Raw genomic sequence first — 24,152 nt, forward strand, 5'->3', positions numbered from 1 at the left:
TTAAATCACTGGGCGTCCCATTAACCCTTGTCCTATCTCAAGGTACACTTAATAACAGCAGCTAAAACAGCGGGATAGCGTGTGATCGCCGCTGCCTGCGGTCCGTCTGTCGAGGGAAGCAAAACAGCGGCAGAAGAAGCCAAAAGGAGGGGTCGCGACTTGCGATGACGGAAGGGTGCATTCGAGCAGCGGTCGAAGCTATCCATTCCACCCCCACTAAGGCCGTCGTCTACCTCTCCGGCGGCGCTTCCCAGGTCCTTCATCCTCCCTCCTCCTCCTCCCCCTCTCTCTATATTTCTTTCTTCCTTTCTTGATTTTGATCCCCGATCATCGGAAGAAGAGGGGGGAGAGAGAGAGAGAGAGAGACTGATTGGATGTTGGTAATGTAACAGGCTCTCGGATGGCTGATGTCCCTCCCGGGGGCGTCCAACACGATTCTTGAAGTCGTCGTCCCCTACTCCAAGAATTCCATGACCCAATTGCTCGGCAAGGTACGCCTCCTCAATCCAGCCTGTTCTTTACATTCCTTCTTCTCTTTTTTGATGTTTATAATCATGAGGAAATCAGGGGAAGATTATAATTAAGTAGGGCATCATTTGTGAATCTTATATGAATTGGTCTTAGAAATTGTCGTTGGACGTCCTTGATTAATGTCTCATACAGGCAAGATTATAATTAAGTAGAGCGTCATTTGTGAATCCTATATGAATTGGTCTTAGAAATTGTCGTTGGACGTCCTTGATTAATGTCTCATAGAGGCATGCTTCGATATAGAGGGACTGTCGGGGATGTGTGGAGACTCTTTAGAAGATATACTCATATCGTAGAGTGATGATGTTGCCGAGTGGATGTGCTTTGATGTAACGTGAACATATAATTGAGATCTTAATTGGATGAAGGTTGGAGTAGTTCAGTAACTTGTCTTTTGAATTGACGAAATTATAGAAATGAGTCTCTAACTGTCAACAACAACAATAACAAGGTCGTAAGTCACAATTATTTGGGGTTGGCTACATAGATCTTTTGCTGTCATTAAAAAATAAATATAAAGATAACAAAATAGGTTGCTGAAAAGTCTGATAACTAGACATGGGACCAGATGAGTGAGATAACCCTTCTGTTTTTGTATTTGTCCTTCTAGCCATTCTTCAATTTTTTTGGATTCCTTTGTTTTAATGGATTTGGTTGTTATAAAGCTAGTTTTTTTAACCAGCATATAATTTGAGTTGTCTCGCTTTGGACTTAGAATCATGTCTCATAAATGGATTTTTTTTCTTCCATCAATGCAACATAGGAAACTGTAGCCCAATATAGGAAACTCTAGCAACACCCATAGTGATATAGGACAAGTATATCTCATACTAAATGTTTAATCTTGTGCCCACAATTCCACAATATAGCGTGAGGTATATTGAAAGGCAGTTGTTTGAATGATTAGGAAGAGTCAACCTTGATGATCACCTCTTAGGGTACAGACTTAGTAAGATATATCAAGATATAAGCGCAAGTAGGTTTACTCCCTTCCCCTAGAAAGGTAATGTCATCAATTTTTTAGAGTTTCTCCCAGGAGGCCAGACATTTAGAGTAGGTTATTTGGTTTGATAAACTCAAGCGGTATTCTAGAGAATTGACCCTGGTAGGAGGTGCTATGAGCCTATGACCCTTTTCTCTGAAGTATGAAAGTTCTCTTTATAGGGAAATAAAGAAAGTTCTTTACGCCTTAAAAAAATTATGAACTCCCAATTACAATCTTCATTCTATCCTCGTCCAAATTGAATAGGAAGCCAAAATAATAAAATTAAAAAATATCAACAATAAAATAAGCCAAACCTGATGTCATTTTTTTTCAAAATTAGTAATGTATATATTTACTACCAATAAAGTCATATGATTTACAATTATTGAATAAATTACTTTTTTTAAAGCACATCTGAGTTGATATTGCATTTGGTTAAAATGATTGAATTTTTTTTTATTATTGTAGTTTACTATCATATTATTTGTTAGATTTGAAATGCATTGCTTATTGAAAAGATATGCTAACATATTATTTTAAGTGGCTTTCAAGTTTGGCCATGATCTGGACTCTACTAATGAGATTATATATTGATTATAAGTTCTAAAGCTAGTTTTTTGTACCCTAATACATGGATAAATGTGTTATCTACACCAAGGTTTGACTTACTAGACTGAGCCAGTGTGCCGGTCGATCTGTGCCGCTCTGTATTGGTGTACCAACATGGTACGCCGGTGTGTACTGGTTTTTCGATGAGGAAGAAAAAGAGGTTGAAGAGGAAGGTCCAGAGGAGGAACAGAGGAGGAAGAAGGAAGAAGGAAGAAGGAAGAATAAGAAGAAAAAAAAAAAGGAGGAGAAGAAGTGCAGCGATACCTGGGAAGCAGCGGCAGCGTTGAAGGGAAGTAGCATCATCGCAGCGACAAAGAGGCAATGCCACTGCAGCATCGCAATGGTGAAGTGACGTGAGGTAGCAATGTTACAATGGTGAAGAGGTAGCGTCGCTGCAGCATCACAGTGGCGAAGCGGTGAATAAGCAACTCTGTGACTTCGTATGCGAGAAGAGCCCTAATCTGCCTTTTTTTTAATGCTGAAATGGACTAGGGCCCACCACTTTTTGATTTTTTTTTATTTTAATTCAGACTGCCCGAAACGAAGTGGTCAACGTATTGGTCCATGCTCGGACCGGTATGTACCGCACAGACCAAACCATTTTGTGTGGTACAGCAATCCCTGATCTACATTACGAGGGTTAAACATAATTTTGACTCTTGTCACAGAGATACAACATTGCTACAGTCATTACTATTCTGACTTCTGTTATGTAAGTGGCCTTAGTTATAGTTATGATCATTTGTGAATTTAGATATGAACTTTAATTATATTCATAATTATTCATGATTAATTAAACCTTCTGCACTATGATGTTTTTTGTTTACTTATGTTTTATTATGAAGATGTATTTGAATGATTGTGTTTCAAAACTTATCCTGTGTGCTTTTGTACTGTTTATGTTAAAAGTTATGGTTTGTAAAGCATAGAAAGTTTATGTTTTGATCTTTCATATAAGCAAAAAAGAAGATTAACATTGCATGTATGAATGCATAGAGAACGTACAAACTCAACAAAATATTACTTCATGATATGTTTTATCAGTATATGAGTTTCAGAATTTATTGTTTATATCTTGTTGTTAAAATTTTTCATATCACGAGGAATTGTTTTTAGATTTGTTTGGAGGAAATAAAATGTGTTGCTTGTCATGATGTTTATTACAATAAACATTTGTGTGGATGTTATGTGGTGAACTTATTATATATTGAGTTATGTTTAACTGTTTAAGTGTCTTAAGTCTTTGTATAGGTTTAGGCCTTGCAATTCTCGTAGGAAAAATTAGGTTCTTAAATCTGATTTCCGCAAAGTTTAGGCCTTTACGTATGATCACTCCACAACACCCAAGTACTTCTTTGATACCAACTGAGCAGAATGTATTGGAGGCATTACAATTTATGAGAAGAGGATTATTACATAAATTGTAACATTCCCAATCTGGCAAAGAGTGTGGTGCAACGCCACAATTCACCTTTTTAATATGTTCATCTTTTCGGTTTTGGGGGGGTATGTTTTCTACATAAAAATTTTAAACAAGTATGGCAAGCTTTTTGATTGCTTATTTTCCTGAATCCTTGTTTTCAGATTCCTGCACAATTTGTTAGCAACCAAACTGCAGAGGAAATGGCACTGTTGGCATACAATCGTGCATTGAAGCTTTCAAGACCAGGTTCTTCTTTTAAAGACCTGTACAACATATGTTGCATTGGATATTCTAAACAGTTTCTCTATGCCACTGTGTGATGCTTGGACATGTTGCACATAATTGCTCAAGTTTTTTAACTTGTAACTTCTACTAGTGCTGATCGACTTCCAATACAAGTTGAGCATCCGGAACAAATGTGAATGGTATACGATTCTGTATTGAGTTGTTTCAGCACTCAGGCATAACTTGGTGATCGTATCAAATCATTGATATTTCTAGCTCGTCTCAGAATTTTGTCTAACTAGGATTTGTGTTAAGTCTACTGTTTTCTTTTTCCTATTTTTTCCTATTTTTGAACTGGCTTTATATTTCATTTTTGGTGGGTCTCTCATTTTAAGGTTTAGGAAATAATCTTTATATGCTGGGATTTGATAGGATATGATAGGAGTCGACAATAATTATGTAGGATTTGATTATATAAAAATTATTTTCCTTTTTAAGTTATCTTTGATCTTAAATAATCTAGATTATGTAGAAAGGAATTAGATGAACTAATATCATTGAATTTGTTCAAGGCTTTTGGCTTATACATCTCTTCTCCCTTTTCCTAAATTTTCAGTCTTAGTTTTTCTTCTTCCACTACCATTCATTTTACATTGAAGTGGTGCTACTGTGTTCAATTAAGATCAAGATGGACAGTATTATGAAGACCATAATTGAAGTAACAAGAAGCTGATGAAGGTTAGATCTAGCTTGAGTCAACTTTTAGTCTAAACAAGGTGACATTTCTGTCCAATGCCTTATTTTTTTTGTTGACATTTTTTTCTGAATGATCATTTGTATCATTTATCTTAGGTGTCTAATTTGTCCAAGTAAGTTGAGTTTGGAGATCTTTAGGTTTAGGAATCAATCTTAGTATGCTAATATTTGGTTAAATAGTGGTTCTCTTGTTTTTACAATTAAGTTTGAGCTTAAGTTCTAGATTACATATAAGGATATTGAATTTCTTTTTTATGGCAAGCTTTACAGATAAATAATAGTATATTCAGCAAGATCTTCAATTTCGAATAATATCGCTCGTACTGGGTGGTACGTACCGGTCAGTCAGCAGATCGGTACACAGACCGCTCGCTACCGGACAGTATTATATATATATATATATATATAGAGAGAGAGAGAGAGAGAGCAGAGAGGCGACGTCGCCTTGCATAGGGAGAAGAGAGACGACAACGAATTTTTATTATTATTTTATATATATATATATATATATATATATATATATATATATATATATATATATATATATATATATATATATATATATATATGTATATCGATGGTATACCGAGCGGTATACAGTACCGGACCGTACCGAGCGAATGTCGAAACTCCGGTAGGGTACGATATTTCAATCCTTGATATTCAGCACTTTGGCCTAGATTTTTTTCTCTCTTCCTGGTTCTTCTATTTATATCTTCTCCCTCCTTATCTCCAGAAGTCGTTATACATTAATCTTCCATGGGTTATTCTTTACTTGTCAACCGTGAACTTTAGCTGATCCATTTGAATGAAAGAAAGGAACTCTAGTTCCAACTTTTGAAGTAATAATCCAATATACATTTGAATGAAAAAAAGGAACTCCAGTTCCAAATTTTTTTCTACTTATAATGCAAAATCATTATACTTTTTTGAAGATTTCTTTGTTCCTTGAACATCAACTTGTAGATTATTTAATCTACTTAACGGTAGGTTTGATGGGAACTGGGCATACTTATTGACAAGGTTTAGAAAAACTGGCACTGGTACTTGTACCAAGCCCAAAATCTGACCAGTATATACCGGTCGATGTTGTAATCATAACAGTTGGACTCAACCAAAAAAGAATGATAAATGGCTACTGAAACCTGAGGTGGACTTTAGTCTATTGGCATACCAACTCGCCCTGGACTGGTTTGTGCCTTGTATACCTGGCAGCACACTTGCAGTATTTAAAACCATGCTTTCTGATATGTCAATTATGGATATTCTTACGTGATTAACACATTTCAGTCAATGTTTGGAAAAGCAGGTTTACCAGTTTTGGGTGTTGGATTTACGGGGTCCTTGGCTACTACATATACAAAACATGGAGACCACAGGTATCATTGTTGTTGCCTTTTATTTTCTATTCATAGGAAATGAGATGTTGTCATTTGGTGGTTGAATTCAATTTTGGTGTAGATGAAATATGTTCTCTGAAGTAATTGAGTCAGTGTGCTTCTGGGACAGTAAATAAAATATATTTCTTCAGAAGTCTATGAAACCATTTTTTTGGCAAAAAGAATTAAATTGTTTAGTTGGCCAACTATGTTATAACTCATGTCTATGCTCAATTGAAACAAAATTATGGAATATACGGGAAGATACGAAAGACTAGTATGTCTGGTTGCTTGTCCTTTTTAAACATGAAACTGCATCATATACAGCTAGTGATTCATTTCTTCAGATCAAGTAAAATACTCTTCTATGTCATGTTCCTACATATCTTTTGATGATCATACAGTCTATATTGTCTTCCTACTTAATTTTTAACTGTCATGCAGATTTTACTTGTCTACCCGAACATGTGATCGTCTTTGGACATCAAGTGTTACTTTGTTGAAGGTATTCATGGATAATATTTCTATACTAGATTTGTTTTTACTACTATACTATATTACTTAAGAACTGTCTTTATTAGGGTTTGCGAACTCGAGAAGAAGAAGACAGGGTTTCCAGTCATTTCTTATTAAAGGTATAATATTATGCGTTTTTGCATGATTTCATAATGTGAACATAAATAATGAGATGAGTACTTTATAAACTAATCATAATCGATAGGCCAATTATGCAGCAGTTTGGTAATATTGGGCTACCTTCCTATTAAGTGTTAATTATTGTTTGCTTACTTTCAAACTGTTGCTTTTTGTGTTGTCTTTTTGTGCTAGATCATCAGAATCATATAATGATAAGCATTATATCATTCAAAGAATGATGTATTAGTCTGTTTTGGATGCCTGATGCATGATGATGATTTGGATCAATAAGACTTGATGAGCTATCGAATAAGACCTATTCTGTGCATGTCTTTTACATGAGAAAAAAAGTTACAAGATGCACAATTTGCTGGCTTACTTCATTGAGATGAAATATGTGCAAAGAGTGGGATCTTGAAAAGGGGGATTGGTATATAAGAACTAACAGGCTCACTACTACTGGAGCATTTTGAGAGAGAAATAGGATCCATTATATGCAAGTTTCTTTTTTCTCGAGCTAAGGCCATACAACTTTCACTTTCTGTTGTTTCCTTGATGATATCATGTTATATACCTAATTTATGTTGATTGGTTGTTTAAGGTTCCATATGCTGTGCCCATGTTGGTTAGCTTTTGTCATTATATGTATTGTGGTAATATGGAACCACACCATAGTCTGTGCCATACTCTGGCAAGGACAGTTATTATACTTTTATAATGTGATCTCATATGGCATCATTGGCAATGGCACTAATGCTGTGTGCTTGTATGACGCCAATGTGAGATGTACTGCACTTTCAGAACTTAGTGATGTAAGTTATGTATTACTTGTATTGATTATTTGAGAATTAGATCGAAAAGCAGATTTAGCTTGATTGAGGAAGAAGAAATAGAATAATTGTGCTTGCATATATATGCCACTTGGCTTATTTGAGTGACTTCTGTTGTTAGAGGTCTGTTGCAATATGTGCTACTTGCATATATGCTACTACCCTATTGCAATATAACCAAAGTGCTCACTTCTTTCTCAAAACGCACACAGCTTTTGTTTATCACTCATTTATTAGGAATGTAGCAGTGCTCATTTCTTATTGTACAACACAATTTTTTTTTTGTGTCTTTTTTTTCTAATACTTTTCTGATTACTTCACTTAATATCATGATATGCATTATTGAAACTTGATTATTTATCATCCTTTTAGTGCAGTTAAATATATCTTTCTAACCATTGTTTGATGTTCCGGATATTGGCGCCGTGCTGGCCTGACCATTATTGGTCTGGTACATGCTGGTATACCAACACATGGCACGTCAGCATGTGCCATGGAACCTTTTAAGATTTGAGTATATACAGTTGAGTGGCATGTGCCACGGTTTATGCTGTTGACTGCCAGGCCATTGGACTGGTACATACCTGATGTAACAGTTCAGTCTATACCTGCTTCTGAATTCTTTTAGTTTATTGTTTTTGAGACTTATTCTTCTTATTCATGTAGCATTGCTGTAGTCTATCATCGTACTAGTTTTGTTAATTTCTATGCGGAGTATGAGCTGTAATGATGCAGTTGAGCTTCTTAATTGTTGATTGCGTTTTTATGACATGTATAATTTGCAACTATCCTGATGAAATGTTACCTGATTTTGAAAGGCAATTTCAGATGCCTGCAAAGTTTCTGCCACTTTTAGTTCAGAATTGTATGAATCTGAAGTACCCGATGAATATGAAAGGCAAGTTGATGAGGATGAGGAGCTACAACAAATTATTGATGGGAAGCTTTGCATGAAGATTTATGATTTTTCTCGTGGTACTGTGAAAATAGTTAGATTCTTTGATGTCATCTTACAAAACTTAATTTGCTTGTACTTCTTATAAAACTTAATTTGCTTCTAATATTTGTGAGCTAACAAGCATCTGTGCTTGTAGATAAGGACACAGCTTCAGAGAGGATGGTGATATTGCCAGGTTCATTTAATCCATTGCATGATGGACATCTGAGACTCTCGGAAATTGCATCAAGGTATTGAAATACACTCAAAGATTTTAGTTGATCTGCATTGTCTATTTTTTCATATTCCTGTTTACATCTATGTTACTTGTAGTCCTAGAAGTAGCAAAACCATTATCTATTTTTTCACATTCCTGTGTGCATTGTCTATTTTTTCTTTCAAGGTTGCTTGGAGCATTAGTGTGCTAATATATTGCAGTTGAGTTCCAGTGCTCTTAGTTTAACATATTGCAGAGAAAGACCTAGCTGTGTCGAAGGTGATATTATGGCCCTTAGTTTGACTAGTGATATTCCCATCAATACAGAGTGGTAGAACAAAAAACGATTCATGTCGCTAACTTATAAGGAGATTGCTATTGCAGCTAGATTTACTAAAAGAAACTTCTAGTGAACGTCAGTAAATTGGGCCGACTAAATCATCTTATGACTAGCTATGACAATCACTGATGTTATTATTTTTTCATTCGTTCATTGATGTACGGTTAGCTATTGGGAATATAAGATCAAAGGAGTGGTTATTTGGTGTTGGGTTTGGGCTTGCAAACCAATACAAGGCAAAGTAGCAGCAGTTTGTTGTGATGTAAATTGTATCATTAACCATCTTAGAGCCCACATATCGACTTGCCAACAACCTCCGCAATATGGGCAGTATGGACCATTAATAGTTCCATTTTGGCACACATGATGGCCCTTAATATTGTTCATGGCAAGGTATGTAATTTCGAATAATACCGCCCGGTACAGGCGATACGTACCGGTCCGTCAGTTTACCGGCATACGGACCGCCCGTTATCGGGCGGAACGAAAAAATAAATAAATAAATAATATATATATTAATATATAAATTAAAGGCGACACGACGTCACTTTTTTCGGCGACGTCGCCTTATATATAAAGAATATTTATATATAAATATAAATAAATAAATAAATATATAAATATAAATAAATAAATAAATATATATATATATATATATATATATATATATATATATATATATATATATATATATATATATATATATATATATATATATAAACGAACGTCGCCCCGCGTGGGAGAAGGAAAAGGCGACGTCGCCTTTTATAAATATATATATATATATATATATGAGGTGACATCGCGTCGCCTCGGCGACGTCGCCCCGCGTGGGAGAAGGAAAAGGCGATGCGACGTCGCCTTTATATATATATATATACCGAGCGGTATACCGGTATACTGTTTCGTACCGTACCGAGCAAACGTCGAAACTCCGGTACGGTATGAAATTGTATACCTTGGTTCATGGTTTCTGTAGTTCTAGATTTTATTTGTCTGGCCTTTAACATTGTTCTGGATTTTTTTAATACATCTTGTATCTTTCTTTAACATTCTAGAGCTATCTTTTGCAGTAGCTCTTCAATTAGGATGGATGGATTTTCTAAAAAAAGGTTGCATGGATTGCCTTATTTTCTACTGAGCTATGTAGAGTCAGTGTCGGTCATTTGATATTATGGTGAGGCCAATTTGTGCTTTGCGTAGTGCAAGGAATGCATCTAGAATGTGGCGCTAAAGTCCTTTTCCTCCAACCATACCAAATCACTTGGTGTGGCCTAGATTTAAAACCTTGTTAGCTATTGCTTTGTGAGGCATCAGTACCTGCCAAATTGGCTTACGATTTCTATGGGTGTTTTAGTTATGTTGCTTGATGTCTATCAAATTATATGATTCAAAATTTCAAAAGAAAGACTTAGGGACAATTTAATTGACTAAATTGAACCTCGTTGATGTATATTGAGCAACTTGTGTGCGTGATTGAGATCGAGGTCAAGTTAGATGTAAAAAGTATATGATGGCAAGCTTATCAATATTTTTTGTTTTTCTTTTCTTTTCTTTCTTTAGGGAACTGGTCATAATGTGACATTCCTAGAAATCTTATTCTCTCTATACTATTTACATGCTGCATGATCCTTGTTTTCTTACCACTCCAATTCTCTCGCACTATCACAAATTGTGTTGAGGACAGTTCAACCTAAACTAAAGCAAGTGAATCTTAAATTTTGGTTTGTCTTTCTAGATGTTGATAGGCAAGAACATAGCAACTCATTTTCAGAGTACATTTTCTATCACACCCAAGGATGTCACCAGGCGCTCAAGCACTCACATAAGTGGGACAAGGCAAGGTGAGGCTCAAGCACCTCGATTTGAATTCGAGCAAGTGCTTGCAATTGGGCATGGCTCAGTCGGGCGCTTGCAATTGGGCGCGACTGCACACTTGAGCCCAAGTGCGCACCTGAACCAAGTGATATTGGGTTTGGCAAATTGGTTCCATCAAACCAGATGAGCCTCCCACCGCGTACCCCCCTCCTCCGGAAATTCTAATGACGAACTTGCATCTTCTTGCAGTAATTCTCTCTCCTTTGTTGCTTTTCATCTTTCTCCTCCCCTTCCCCCTTTTCCATCATCATCGCCTCTCTTCGAGACTCCCCGATATTCCCCCTCCCCCTCCCTCCTTCTCCCTAATAGCTCCCCTCTTGCTGTTGTCACCTTCTCCTTCTTTTCCTCATCGAGCCTCATGCTCCCTCTTGATTGCCCCCTATCCTTTCTCATCCTCTTCTTCTCCCCTCCCAACCGATAGCCTCCATTCTTCTTCTCCTTGTCTAAGCTTCTCCTCCATCTTCTTCCTTTCGATCTTTCTCTTGTAGTGATAGTAATTGTTCCTAATAGTTAATTTTTATCTCAATTTTATTTTAGTAACTGTACTTCTCGTTATTTATATTTTTTTAATTTTAATATTCACGAGAGTCTCACTTTGCTCAGGCGAGCACCTAGCACCTTTGACTATACTGGTCACATCAGAACTTATTAGTTTGGTGTTATATCTATGGTTTGCCGTACCGGACTATACCGCCCGGTACGGGCGGTACGTACCGGTCCGACAGACTTTCGGTACGCGGACCGCATCTTACCGGTCCGGTACTGTAGCAGTACTGTAGCACGGCACGCCTGAATATACCGCTCGGTACACCTGGGTGTACCGCTCGGTATACCGTACCGTACCGATACCGAGCCCAGATCGAAACTCCGGTACGGTACGGTATTGCGAACCTTGGTTATATCCCAAATGAAATACCCTGTTTAAGAGAATGTCCATCTTATGTCAATGCTCGATTATTGTGAGATCTAAGACCTTGATCTGTTGGTAGTACTAAATGTATGTACATATCTTGTTCTTAGAGAACGAAAATTAAATGTCTTAGCGAGTTCCAAAAAGACCATATAACTGTGTGTTTTTGTTTTCCTAAATGCCTATCAGTCTTATGTAAAGACTTCACCATTTTCTTCCAAATTCTGAATTCAAAATAATAGCACTGCACTTCCACAATGTCTTGTAATCCTCATACCAATTAGGTTGAAATTCTAAATTTTTTAAAGTGGTTTCTTGTTTCCGTACTACTTTTGCCAATTTTCATTCAGCCAATCTGTACTATTGCATACTGGTTGGTTATGAGGGCATATTACCTTTTTCTTTTTGATGATTCAGTGTATTACTTCTGACTTTAGAAATTCAGCTTTAGCATTTCTGTCCATTACAAAATTTGGTTGTTGATGATTCAGTGTATGACAAGATAGCTAGGTAGGTGCCTAAAGTGAATATAGCTAAGATTCAATATAACAGATTGTCAACATATATACATTATACACAACAGCAAGAAGCCATAAATCCTGACATTTTCATATTGTTTGCATGGATCTTTTCTCACCATCTGACTTGGGAAATTTTTGTATCGTTCTCATAAGATGCTTGACAACATTATAATGCTTGAACAACAAATGTGTATTTATTTATCAAGATTTGCATGGACAGTTCATGTCAAATCTTTTGTTCTGCAATCATAGTGACATGATTTATAATAAATGAACTGAGCTTCAAACAAGGTAAGGTGACATGGTAATTTGCAAATTCTATCTAAAACATTTACTATAAAACATTTATCTATAAAGTTGTTATGAAGTCAGAAGATAAATCTAGTTGGGTGCAATAACAAGTCATGTCCATAGACTAAACTGTTTATAAGTTAAACAATGTGCCCAAGCAATACATATTTTCGGTTGAAACTAATTTCATTATGGTAATTAAATTAAATCTTTTGTATGTAAAAATATTTGCTATGACTCGGAGTCTCTGTCATCCCTTAGCTTGATAAAATCATCGCATGTTTGCCCAAAAAAAAGCACTCTTTTACCATGCAGGCAATCACTGTTTCTCCATCTAGGTGCACAATAGCTGCTTGCCTAAAACGCCCTAAAGTGCGACTGCCTAGGGGTGGTGGTGACAATGTATTAAAAAATTATGCTCCTTCTTGTTTCGTCTGATTCATTTTGAATCAGAAATGTGAAATGCTACTCTAGTGCACTGGTATATATTCTCACTGGAATAGTGATTTATGGCAACTACAAATAAAAAAAAGAAATTTTTATATGAGATGTGCGATTGCCAAAAAAACTGAATAACATTACTTTTCACCAGCATTCTTTGACACCCTCTGAAGTTGAATAGTTTGGTTTTGCATTTGTTTAATTATTTTTAATTTATCCTTTTGATTTCTGATGCAGCATCTGTGAGAACGGATTTCCATGCTTCGAGATATCAGTGATCAATCCTGACAAACCACCATTGTCTTTGGCTGAAATTAAAAGTCGAGTAGAACAATTTAGAAAGGCAGGTTTGTGCTGCTACTAGTATTTTTGAGACAAGTCTGCACTACTCCTAGCTATCTAAAGCTGCTGCTTGTTTTTTGAGGCAATTTTTTGTGCTGGTACTAGTTATCTGCAATCAGTGATTTTTATTTTTTTCATTTTCCTTCATGAAAACATACGAAATATGAGGATCGTAATCTCGTACCAGGTACTGTATCGGTCTCTAGCCAGATCGGTATGTACCAACTGGTGCCAGTTTACTGAGACACATTACACTGGTATATATTGTAAGAAAAGGGGAGGTAAGCAGCAACAAACGACAGCGAGAAGAGAGGTCCACGAAGAAGAGGGCTCGCAATTTGCAAGCCCCAATTTCAACCCTTCAATTTTCTTTTAATAATTGGAACTGACCAGACTCTCTGAAATGGTGGTGGTCCACATGCCAGTTCACACCTGGACATGTAAATACCAGTTGGGAGTTCCCTGTGGAGTGATATTATCATGAGGTCAGATTTTTTCAGTAAATAGCCAAAGTTGTCAAAATGCCTACTTGGTCCTAGGTGGTAACCATACAAGGGTTAGGTAAAAGACAAACACATAGGCAGGCATCGAGGGAGAATTACTATAAAGTTAATACATGTTCGTCAGTTCATCGATCATATAAAAATTAAGTGTAAACATATTTTTATCAATTCACAATCTAAGTATTCTTTTCTCATGTTGGCTTATTTCTCGTTGATCTTCAATCCAGGGAAAACTGTTATTATCTCAAACCAGCCATACTTCTATAAGAAAGCAGAAATTTTCCCTGGAAGTGCCTTTGTGATTGGGGCAGACACTGCTGTGAGGCTTATTAATGTAAGAATTTAATAGTTGCTAAATTCTTAGCTATATTTTGCTTATAAGACACCATCAATAGAGCAGATTAATTTACTTGGTGCCAGCAGTTAGATATACGCACTAAGAATATGTTCTTTCCATTGTGAGAGCAATAATTGTAATAGCTTTTCTGAAGAACCGTTGATTCGAAGAGCTGACGCTAAACAAAATTCTTCTCTTTCTGTTAGCCGAAATATTATGGTGGAAGTTATAGCCAAATGCTGGAGATTCTTCTTGGCTGCAAAAGAACAGGTTGCACATTTCTAGTTGGTGGCCGCTTGGTTGATGGAGTTTTCAAGGTATATGATACTTTTTCCAGGTGTTGTTTGTGTTTCATGGTCAATTTCACCAAATTCAATAACAACAATTGCTATTCTTCAGGTTCTTGAAGATCTTGATATTCCTCAAGAGTTGAATGACATGTTCATCTCCATACCACTGGAAAAGTTTTGCATGGATATTTCATCAACCGAGATAAGGAAGAGCAAGAACATGTGAGCCGCATATGATAATGTGACATGTATTAAAAAGTACATAATTGATGAATTCGATACTCTTCATACTTGGATGAAACAAGAATAACATTTAGAACCATATCAACATTATGACTTTTGAGTTCTTGAAAGTCAAGTAGATAATTGATCTTTTGCATGTTAATCAAGCTGTCATTTCTAATTTTGTTGTTCACAATGAACACAACGCACACTAGACAGGAACTTTGGACAATGAATGAAATGATGTGTATTCATAATTGAGCATTAGTCTTGTAGACACTTACATGGCAACCATGGATAAACAAAATCTGATTCATCTTGTACAATTATTTTGTCCAGCTAAAAACCTTAAGAGAAGTGTGTTATGGCCTTGGTGGCATTTCCAATTTTCCAGTGCTTCCTTCCCACATTTCCAAAACCTTGCTCATTGAAGGTCTATTCTCAGGATTTACCTGTATGCACCATAATCCAACCATTATCATCTTTCTCGCAACCTCTCCTGTCTCACTGGTCAACCCAGAAATGCCCACCTCACAGTACTTAGTAAGATTGTCATAGATCCAATGTGGAAAATATATCTCACTAGGATTTTCCACTCCTGCATCCAAGTTCTTCCTTCCTCCGGCCATCTCAAGCACCATCATGCCGTAGCTATAAACATCAGACTTGCTGGATACAGCTCCGATGCTCCTAGTGACCACTTCCGGAGCAATGTACCCAAAAGTCCCCCTTGCAGCCGCCATTGAAATGACACTCACTTTGGGAGGGCATATCTTGGCAAGTCCGAAATCAGAAATCTTGGGGTGGAAATCTTGGTCTAGTAGGATGTTGTGGGGCTTGATATCAAAATGCACGATACGGGTGTTGCATCCCCGGTGCAAATATTCTAAGCCTCGGGCAACACCGACGGCGATCTCGTATAATTTCTCCCACCCTAGGTTTTGTGTCTCAGTTTTCGATTTATCGGCATAAATGAACTGCTCCAAGGACCCATTTGGCATGAAGTCATACACCAAAGCCCTCTTTGGTCCCTCTAAGCAAAACCCTAGAAGACTCACAATGTTAACGTGGGATGTTCTACTGATGCTGGCTACCTCATTGATGAATTCTTCTCCGTTGCCTTTGGTTTCGCTTAGGACCTTCACCGCCACCAGATGACCATCTTTGAGAGTCCCCTTGAACACGGTACCGTATCCACCTTGCCCTAGTTTGTTACTGAAGGAACTGGTCATTCTCTTTATTTCTGAGTACTTGTATCTCTTCGGGACCAAGGAACCATATCGAAGTAGGAAGCCTTCGACACCCTGCTCATTCTTTTCATGGTGTTTTCTGGAACGTAGAATATAGACACAAAGGAATAGGCATAGCAGAGTGAAGCATCCAAGTGTAAGACCAGCGACTGTCCCTGCAGAGTCACGGAAAGCATAAGAGATACAAATTACCTGCTTAAGTCTCTCAGAATATATTATTTCTAAAGTTGTGTACCTTTCAGTTTCTTCTTCTTCTTCTTCCCTTGGCTGCCTGCATTGACTAACAAATGGTGATATTAGAACACATTCTCGGCATCATAGTGAAATGAGAAACTGTTGACTGAAGCATAACGTAGGACGATTAGATTGAAGAAAAAGCAAGTCTTTTATATGATTCAGTCGCCGTTACTGTACAGTTGAAAATGTTTGTCAAACAGTTCAAGTTAAAATAAATGATCTTAATAATGTCTTAATCTGGTCAAGTCATCCATCCTTCAATTCTCTTGCCGTGTTTCCTCCGAAAGACCAGCCAGTCAGTCAGCAAACACTCGCAGAAGGTGAAGAACGAAGTTTCATACACCAACCACTAGACCTACTGTGTTTCTTCTAGTTTCTCTGGTACTTCTACCGATCTCTTGATTACTGGTGAAAGGCCCAAATGATAATGGATCGACAGAAGGTGCAGATCTGAACGAAATAGAACGAGAAGCAGAGCGGTAGAAGATAAGTAGGCGTACCTGAACAATTGTACGATGCTGTTCTTCCGTCGGAGCAGAAGCAGGAGAAAACCGAAGTCGTACTACTGGTCTTGTTCAACCCACACCACCCACCGGATTGCTCGCAGTGGCTGCAGGTGGTGTTGGTGGACGCCGACCAGTTCAATTCGAATCCTTCGTGCAAAACCTCTCTGAACCGGTTCGCGAGTTCATACTGATAAGACTTCAGATATTCCTGCAGGACCGGAGCCACGATGACGGCTTCGCAGTTGTGAGGAACGAAGGAATTGTTCTCGATCATCTCGTCTGTGAGAACAAAAGATTTCTTTCCAAGGCAGGGACTCATGTATTCGGTGAGGCCGTCGCTGCAGTTGAAGTAGAAGGTGAGATTGGCGTCGGAGGGTGCGTAGGCCAGAGAGAAATTGGTTAGAGAGGTGAGGTTGTGGCGGACTCTGGGACAGGTATCCGCACTGCCGAGGATGTCGGCGTCGGCGAGGGAGATGATACGGCGGTCGTAATCGATGTAGATGACCGTGTAGCTATCGGTGGCAAGGCTGAGAATCGGCGTGTTGTCTCGGCAAATCACCTTGAAGTCTGGGTAGCCGCAGTGGGTGAAATGCTCATCTGTATCATTAGCTAGCCAGAACGGGTAGGTGATGTTGGTTACGCTGCCACAGCTCGTTGAGAGTTCCTGGCAGGCGTAATCGGAAGCGAAGCTAACGGCGGCGATGGAGAATAGCGGGACGAGGAAAAGGAGAGGGATGGGAAGAGGAAGAGATGACGGTGGTGGTTTTGCATCGAGCATGATCGCACGTGGTTAGAACATACGAAAACAGGCACCGTTTTGCACTCCACGATGAAGGTGTTTCATATAGATAGATAGGTGGTTGGGAAGTGAGAAGAAGTGGACGATGAGAGTTGACTTGGGACACACAGAAACGAACAGACAAAATGGCAAGAGAGCGAAGGGTATTTACTAAACGATGGATATGACAATCCTCACACTGACCGTAATTTTCTTTTGTTGAATCTTTCCATTTTGCAGAAAAACAAATTGTGATGCTATGAAATCGATATATAGTGGGCATCGAAGTCAGCATCGGAGGCGGACAATAAGTTCGTCCACCGAGAAGAAGAAAAAAGATATCTCTGCAGAAAATTACAAAGCACGAAGAAATAATGGGCCTCCGTCAAACTCACCCGTTGACCGTTCATTCAGAATCCATCTGATTACGCGTCTTGACCGAGATAAGAACAAGGCATATGATCATACGATAAGAGCCCTTCTCGGTCCGATTTCTCTATCCGAATCATTGATTCAATAGTCTGATTCCTAATTGGCGTCGTTTGGATCGGGTTGTTAAGAATATATTAGTTTTACTAAACTACGTTGTTGATCTCTATAATTGCCTTTTCGCTTTGAATTCTTCTCTTCCTCTTCGATACAATACATCTTTATTAAAGATAGAAATATACATTTCTAGGCCTTAGAGAGATACATGTTATTAGAACTGTCATTGATAATATTTAATGAGGAGGTCAACTTGTGGTTAAACATTAGACCTACAAATGCCAATTGGAATTGGAAACTATTATTAGATTTATTGGGAAATAGTGTTCCTTTAATGTTTGCAAGGATAATTGACCTTTCTCACATGCCAGTTTGTTTGAAAGCTACTTTGCTCATGTTGGAATGCATCCTTGCTTGGTTTGACCTTTGGGCTTGTGCTTATCGAGAAAATTTTGGAATCGAAGTTCCTTCATGATCATATGATGATAGTTAGATTTGGAAGCCTAATCCGAAAGGGGTTGCCTCTACCGGTTGCTCATAGAGTCCAACTCTTTTGTTAGAAAGTAGTACACCGTAAACTTTTGACGGTTGATACATTGATCCATTTGGGATTGAAGATGAAATGATGTTGTTACTTACGAAAGAATCATAAAGAATATATTGATCACTTATTTTTCAATTGCTCTTTTGCACAATCTGTATGGTTGCTTTCTAAAACTGTTTTGAGAATTTGGTTTAAATTTTTTGCATTGCGGGAACAATAAAATTGGAAAAAATTATTATCAAAAGCAACTTGAAAAACTATTATATTTCTTCATCAAAATATCAACTTATTATCAAAATAAGAAAAACTATTATATTAAAATGAATTTTTCATCAAAATATCAATTTGTTATCAAAAGCAAATATTAATCAGAGCAGTATAAATAATAGAATAATAAATCAATCGTAAAGTGAGATACTAAATTTTTTACATAAAAACTTCAATACGAGAAAAATCACGAGACAGTAGTCCATTTCAAACTTCCACTATCATCAATGATAATAGAATTAGAGTAAATTTTCTCTAGAATAATTAGAGGATTATCAAAAATCTTGACTCAACATCAACGTATCATTATCATCAAAAATGAGTTTCATAAAAAAAAAATTTAAGTCTGAATATAGTAAGAAAGTACCAGCTTGTTATAAGGATTCTTTACATAATATTTGAACTAAAACGAACGAAAGTTTAGTTGCTCAATCATCTAGTAAAAATTATAAAAACTTAATTTTTTCTCACATTCTCTCTATTTCTTTCTCACGCCGCTCCTTTTGTGGTCTTTACTACGTAAGTCTCTACGATTTCCTTTTTTCTTTTTCTTTTTTTAATAAATCTGAGACTCAACGCGAAAATTATTTAGTCCAAACTTACACATAGGTTAGATCCTATAATTCTCTTTATCCAACTCATAAGGATTAGTCCAAACTTACTAAGCTTGTTTTTCATCTATATGTTTCAAACTTCTCAGACAAAAACTTTATCAACATATATCTGACAATTCTTATTGGTATACATCTTTTCCAAGTGTAATTCTTTCATCTCAAGCACATCATGAATCCAATAATATCTAATATCAATATATTTGGATCTAGAATAAAATGTTGAATTTTTTGAGAGGTGAATAACACTTTAATTGTCATAATAAACAGTATATCCTTCTTGTTTCAAGCTCAATTCCTATATAAACTTTTTCATCCATAAAGTTTAATTGCAGGCTTTAGTAATTGTTATATATTTTGCTTCTATGGTTGATAAAAGCAATACAATTCTGTAACTTAGATTGCTAAGAGACTGCTCCCCCTGCAAATGTCATCAAGAATCCCGAAGTGGACTTCCTGGAATCAATATCACTTGTCATGTTTGCATTTGTGTACTCCTCTAGCACAGGTTCATCACTGCTAAAACATAAACACAACCTGGAAGTACATCTTAAATATCTTAATATTCATTTCACTATTACCACTATTACCCAATGTTCCTTATCAGGATTAGAGAGAAATCGACTGACAACTCCAAGTGCATGAGCTATATCTGGCTACTTCATATGAGTAAGACACTATGAACATTTCTTTTTTTTTCTTTCTCATATGTAGGATATTATTTCAAACTAAGCTTGAAATAACTTGTAAGTGGAGAATAAACTGCTTTGGCTTTACTCATGTTGAATCTTTCAAGAACCTTTTCAATGTCTCCTAAGATAGTTAAATCTTTCCTTTCTTCCTATCACGAAGAATCTTCATGCTAAGTATTTATTTTTCCAATCCCAAGTCTTTCATGGCAAAAGACTTACTTAGATATCTTTTAAGCTTTTTAATTTTACTAGCATCATGGCCAACAATCAGCATATCATCAACATATAGCAGGAGAATAATTAAATCATAATCTAAAAATTTATTTATAAATATACAATGATCAAATATAGTTCTATTATACCCTTGTCTTATTATAAAGGAATCAAACTTCTTGTACCACTGTCTATGTGCTTGTTTGAGTCCATATAAGCCTTTCTTAAGCTTGCACACCAGATTTTCTTCTCTTGACTTTGAAACCTTCTTATTGCTCCATGTAAATTTCTTCTTCTAAGTTACCATACAGAAATGTTATTTTCACATTGCTCAACTTCTAAATTCAAGTGAATAACCAAACCAAGAACAACTCGAATAGAGGACATTTTCACCATAGGAGAAAATATTTCTTCAAAGTCAATACATTTCTTTTGATTGAATCCTTTCATAACTAGTCTTGTATCTTTGTTGCGAGTTATTATTTTCAGTTTTTAATAGGTAAACTCATTTGTTCTCGAAAGCTTTCTTCTCTTTAGGCAATTTTAGTAAGTCATATGTGTAATTTTCAAGCAAAGATCTCATTTCTTTTTGTATGGCTTTAACTCACTCATTATTATGCTCATATAGAATAACTTCTTAGTAAGTTTCTAGCTCTCTCTATCAGTAAGCATAACATACTCATGTAGAGGATATATAGTATATGGTTGTCGCTCTCTTATGGATCTTCTCAATTGAATCGTGGTGGAGATGCTTGTTCAGTTGGTTCAATATTATCAATATTATCATAATAATATCAAGAATAAAAATCTTGACTCAACATTAACATATCATTATCATAAAAAATGAGTTTCATAAAAAATAAAATTTAAGTCTGAATATAATCAGAAAGTACCTTAAAGAGGATAAACTACATATCGGTACTGTTAAGATTATAAAGTTTGTTATAAGGATTCTTTACATAAAATTTGAACCAAAACGAACTAAAGTTTAGTTGCTTAATCATCTAGTAAAAATTATAAAAACTTAATTTTTTTCTCACATTCTCTCTGTTTCTTTCTCACGCCGCCGCTGTTCGCTGCATGCACTCTCCTTTTTTGGCCTTTACTATGCAAGTCTCTATAATTTCCTTTTTTCTTTTTTTTTTTAATAAATCTGAGACTCAACGCTAAAAATATTTAGTCCAAACTTACACATAGGTTAGATCCAATAATTCTCTTCATCCAGCTCATATGGATTAGTCCAAACTTACTAAGCTTGTTTTTCATCTATATGTTTCAAACTTCTCCTTAGACAAAAACTTTATCAACATATATATGATCCATTCTTAATGGTATACATCTTTTCCAAGTATAATTCTTTATCTCAAGCACATCACGAATCCAGTAATATCTAACATCAATATATTTGTTCTTTCCTTCTAGCATCTTCATTTAGCAAACTGTATTTAAACATATCTATAATTAGAGTCCCTTTGGCATGGAGTTACAAGTTGTCACTACTTATGTTTCCCAACTTTTTGGTAAAGAGTTGAAAAATAATAATCCTTGCATCTTATCATCTATATTCATTTTTATAGCAACCAATTTGTTTGTAAGACTTTGAAATAGACTTATGTGCTCAATAATGTTGCTATCATCTTTATATTTCAAATTTACAAGAGAAATTCTATTTTCCACTATGTTTTTCCCAAAGATGCTTTCTAACATTTGCCAAACAGACATTAGCTCTAGTTTCACTAGAAATATGCTCATGCAAATTTATAGTCATCCATATTCTAATATAAGTAATAACTTTTATATGTTGAACCTTTCATTCCTCATCTTCCATAGTAGAAGGTTTAATCTTTAACCTTGATGGGCTTATATAAATTTTTGTAATAAAACAAATCTTCCATCATGCGCCTTCAAGTGAAATAATTTAATGAATTCAATTTAATCATACAATCTGATTTTTTCATTTCAATCACACAAGAAAAAAACTAGTATCAAACAACTTGTTTGCTTTGATACCACTTGTTAGGAAAAATTATTATAGCAGAATAATTTTTTTCCCTCTTTGTATATTAAAATGGGTTTTTTTGTCAAAATACTAACTTGTTATCAGAAGCAAATATTAATCAGAGCAACATAAATAGTAGAACAATAAATCAGTCACAAAGTGAGATATTGAAATTTTTATATGGAAAATTCAGTGCGGAAAAAATCACGACACCGTAGTCCACTTCAAACTTCCAAAATCACCAATAATGATAACAGGTTTACGGATCATAATAAAATCAAGAACACAAATCTTGGTTCAACATTAACATATCATCATTAAATATAAATTTAAATTTTAAGTCTCATAAAATAGATATAACAAGAAAACACCTTAGAGAGGATAAACTATAGATCAATACTATTAAAATTATAAAATTTATTTAAAAAAATTTATATAAAATTTGAGCCAAAACCAATAAAGTTTAACCGTTTGATTGCAAAAGTACTAAAAACCTTAATTTTTTCTCTCATTTTCTTTCTCACACCGTCTCTACAGTTTTTTTTTTTTAATAAATTAGATTTGGGCTCAATACCCAAATCATATAATCCAAACCCAATATGGACGGGACGCAAAAGGTTGAAATAAGCTAAATACTGATGGCTCGGGTAATATAGAATAGGTGGGAGGTGTTGGTTTCATCATCAAGGATAGTAATGCTATTTGTTCCAAGGTTACAAATGTATCACTCCAAGGTCGATAGTTTTCAATGAAGCAATTACAATCAAAGAAAGTTTATTTGGTGGAGTTGGATTCGTTAGCTATTATACAACTTATCAACCACCACTTGGAGCCACCATGAGATTTAAGATATGTTATTGAAAACAAAACATTTTAAATTTTCTAAATATGTTTGAGGAATTTAAAGTGATACATTTATTTAGGGAGAAAAATCGCTCCATAAATTGGCTAGCAAATTTATGCTTGAACTCATAATGTGTGGATAGATTTTGGATAGTTTTGGCTTCCTGATCTCATTACTTTGATTGATTGCCTTTGATGCTAGGGGTAATCACATTTTGAAATAATATGATTTTTAATTTTTTAAAAAAAATATATTATTATTAGGAGTGTTTAAATCAGTTCGAACCAATAGTTAACGATCGAATTGATAATTTAATTCAATTAAAATAAGATAATCCGAATCGAAACCAATTCAGACCTAATAACTAAACTGATTCAAAATCGATTACCTCAATTCACTTAACCAATTAACTGATTTATATTTTTAATTAATTTAAAAATATATAATTTTTAAATGAATCGATTCAATTCGATTGAATAAAACTGGATTGACATGATAAGATTTATGAAATTGAGTCTAATTTATAAATGGGTTTTTAGATCGATTTGCTTATTCGGTTTATATTGATCAAAGACTTAGGACAATAAATTGAACATATCTTTTAAATTAAAATTAATTTAATTTAATTTAAATTGGATAAAAATACACCTCTAAATCAAAATCGTTTATATCATTTAAAATTAAATCATTGGTAACTAATAATAAATCAATTAAATCATTTCAAAACCCGACTCTCTTGATGATCAATTAAGAAACCCAAAAGCAGTTCCCGTCCACCGTCACTTCAAATCGACGGTGAGCTGGCTGGACTCGGCAACGCCGGGAAGAAGACGACGGAGCATAATAATACACATGTAAGGATGCAGCTAATGTACGAAGTCCAACAGGAAAAGAAAGGCCGTGTAGGGTTCCGATGATCTCATACCATATGGTCCGCTCACCCCGTAACTTTGAAAGGGCTGTACTGCATTGACCCTCTGGCGTGCAGTCCTCATCCTATCACTGCCAGCTTCCACGTGATCTTTTGGTCACCCACGCCACATCATCATCCAACACAAGAATGCAAGAGCAAGGATGGAAGATTGTATCAGGACCGAAGCCATCCATCACCCTTCGCATTCA

At 35.8% G+C, this 24,152-nt stretch overlaps 2 protein-coding genes across 2 annotated transcripts; one reads left to right on the forward strand and one right to left on the reverse strand.

Annotated features, from left to right (window-relative positions):
• Positions 1-30: 30 nt before the first annotated feature.
• LOC135648592 (uncharacterized) lies at positions 31-14,766 on the forward strand. Its single transcript, XM_065166411.1, has 12 exons — positions 31-254; positions 393-491; positions 3,710-3,794; positions 5,839-5,908; positions 6,353-6,413; positions 6,490-6,543; positions 8,193-8,349; positions 8,469-8,562; positions 13,147-13,256; positions 13,982-14,088; positions 14,298-14,408; positions 14,491-14,766. The coding sequence occupies exons 1-12, from the start codon at positions 165-167 to the stop codon at positions 14,605-14,607; spliced, it is 1,155 nt and encodes a 384-aa protein (XP_065022483.1). The 5' UTR covers positions 31-164; the 3' UTR covers positions 14,608-14,766.
• Positions 14,767-14,837: 71 nt separating this feature from the next.
• On the reverse strand, positions 14,838-17,467 carry LOC103981709 (LEAF RUST 10 DISEASE-RESISTANCE LOCUS RECEPTOR-LIKE PROTEIN KINASE-like 2.7). The gene is made up of 3 exons (XM_065166402.1): positions 16,591-17,467; positions 16,089-16,124; positions 14,838-16,008 (listed from the first exon to the last, which is right to left on the reverse strand). The coding sequence occupies exons 1-3, from the start codon at positions 17,372-17,374 to the stop codon at positions 14,966-14,968; spliced, it is 1,863 nt and encodes a 620-aa protein (XP_065022474.1). The 5' UTR covers positions 17,375-17,467; the 3' UTR covers positions 14,838-14,965.
• Between the last annotated feature and the right edge of the window lie 6,685 nt (positions 17,468-24,152).

The sequence above is a fragment of the Musa acuminata genome, chromosome BXJ1-4, assembly GCF_036884655.1.
Source record: "Musa acuminata AAA Group cultivar baxijiao chromosome BXJ1-4, Cavendish_Baxijiao_AAA, whole genome shotgun sequence".
Taxonomy (NCBI): domain Eukaryota; kingdom Viridiplantae; phylum Streptophyta; class Magnoliopsida; order Zingiberales; family Musaceae; genus Musa; species Musa acuminata.

What these genes read in the sequence shown, in the direction of transcription:
- LOC135648592 (XM_065166411.1), top strand. Translation starts at nt 165, where the DNA reads ATGACGGAAGGGTGCATTCGAGCAGCGGTCGAAGCTATCCATTCCACC. An exon ending in CCAGTCATTTCTTATTAAAG is followed by an intron (nt 6,544 to 8,192) that starts GTATAATATTAT and finishes TGATTTTGAAAG; the next exon opens with GCAATTTCAGATGCCTGCAA. An exon ending in CTCTCGGAAATTGCATCAAG is followed by an intron (nt 8,563 to 13,146) that starts GTATTGAAATAC and finishes TTTCTGATGCAG; the next exon opens with CATCTGTGAGAACGGATTTC.
- LOC103981709 (XM_065166402.1), bottom strand. Translation starts at nt 17,374, where the DNA reads ATGCTCGATGCAAAACCACCACCGTCATCTCTTCCTCTTCCCATCCCT. An exon ending in AGCATCGTACAATTGTTCAG is followed by an intron (nt 16,125 to 16,590) that starts GTACGCCTACTT and finishes TAGTCAATGCAG; the next exon opens with GCAGCCAAGGGAAGAAGAAG. An exon ending in GAAGAAGAAGAAACTGAAAG is followed by an intron (nt 16,009 to 16,088) that starts GTACACAACTTT and finishes GTGACTCTGCAG; the next exon opens with GGACAGTCGCTGGTCTTACA.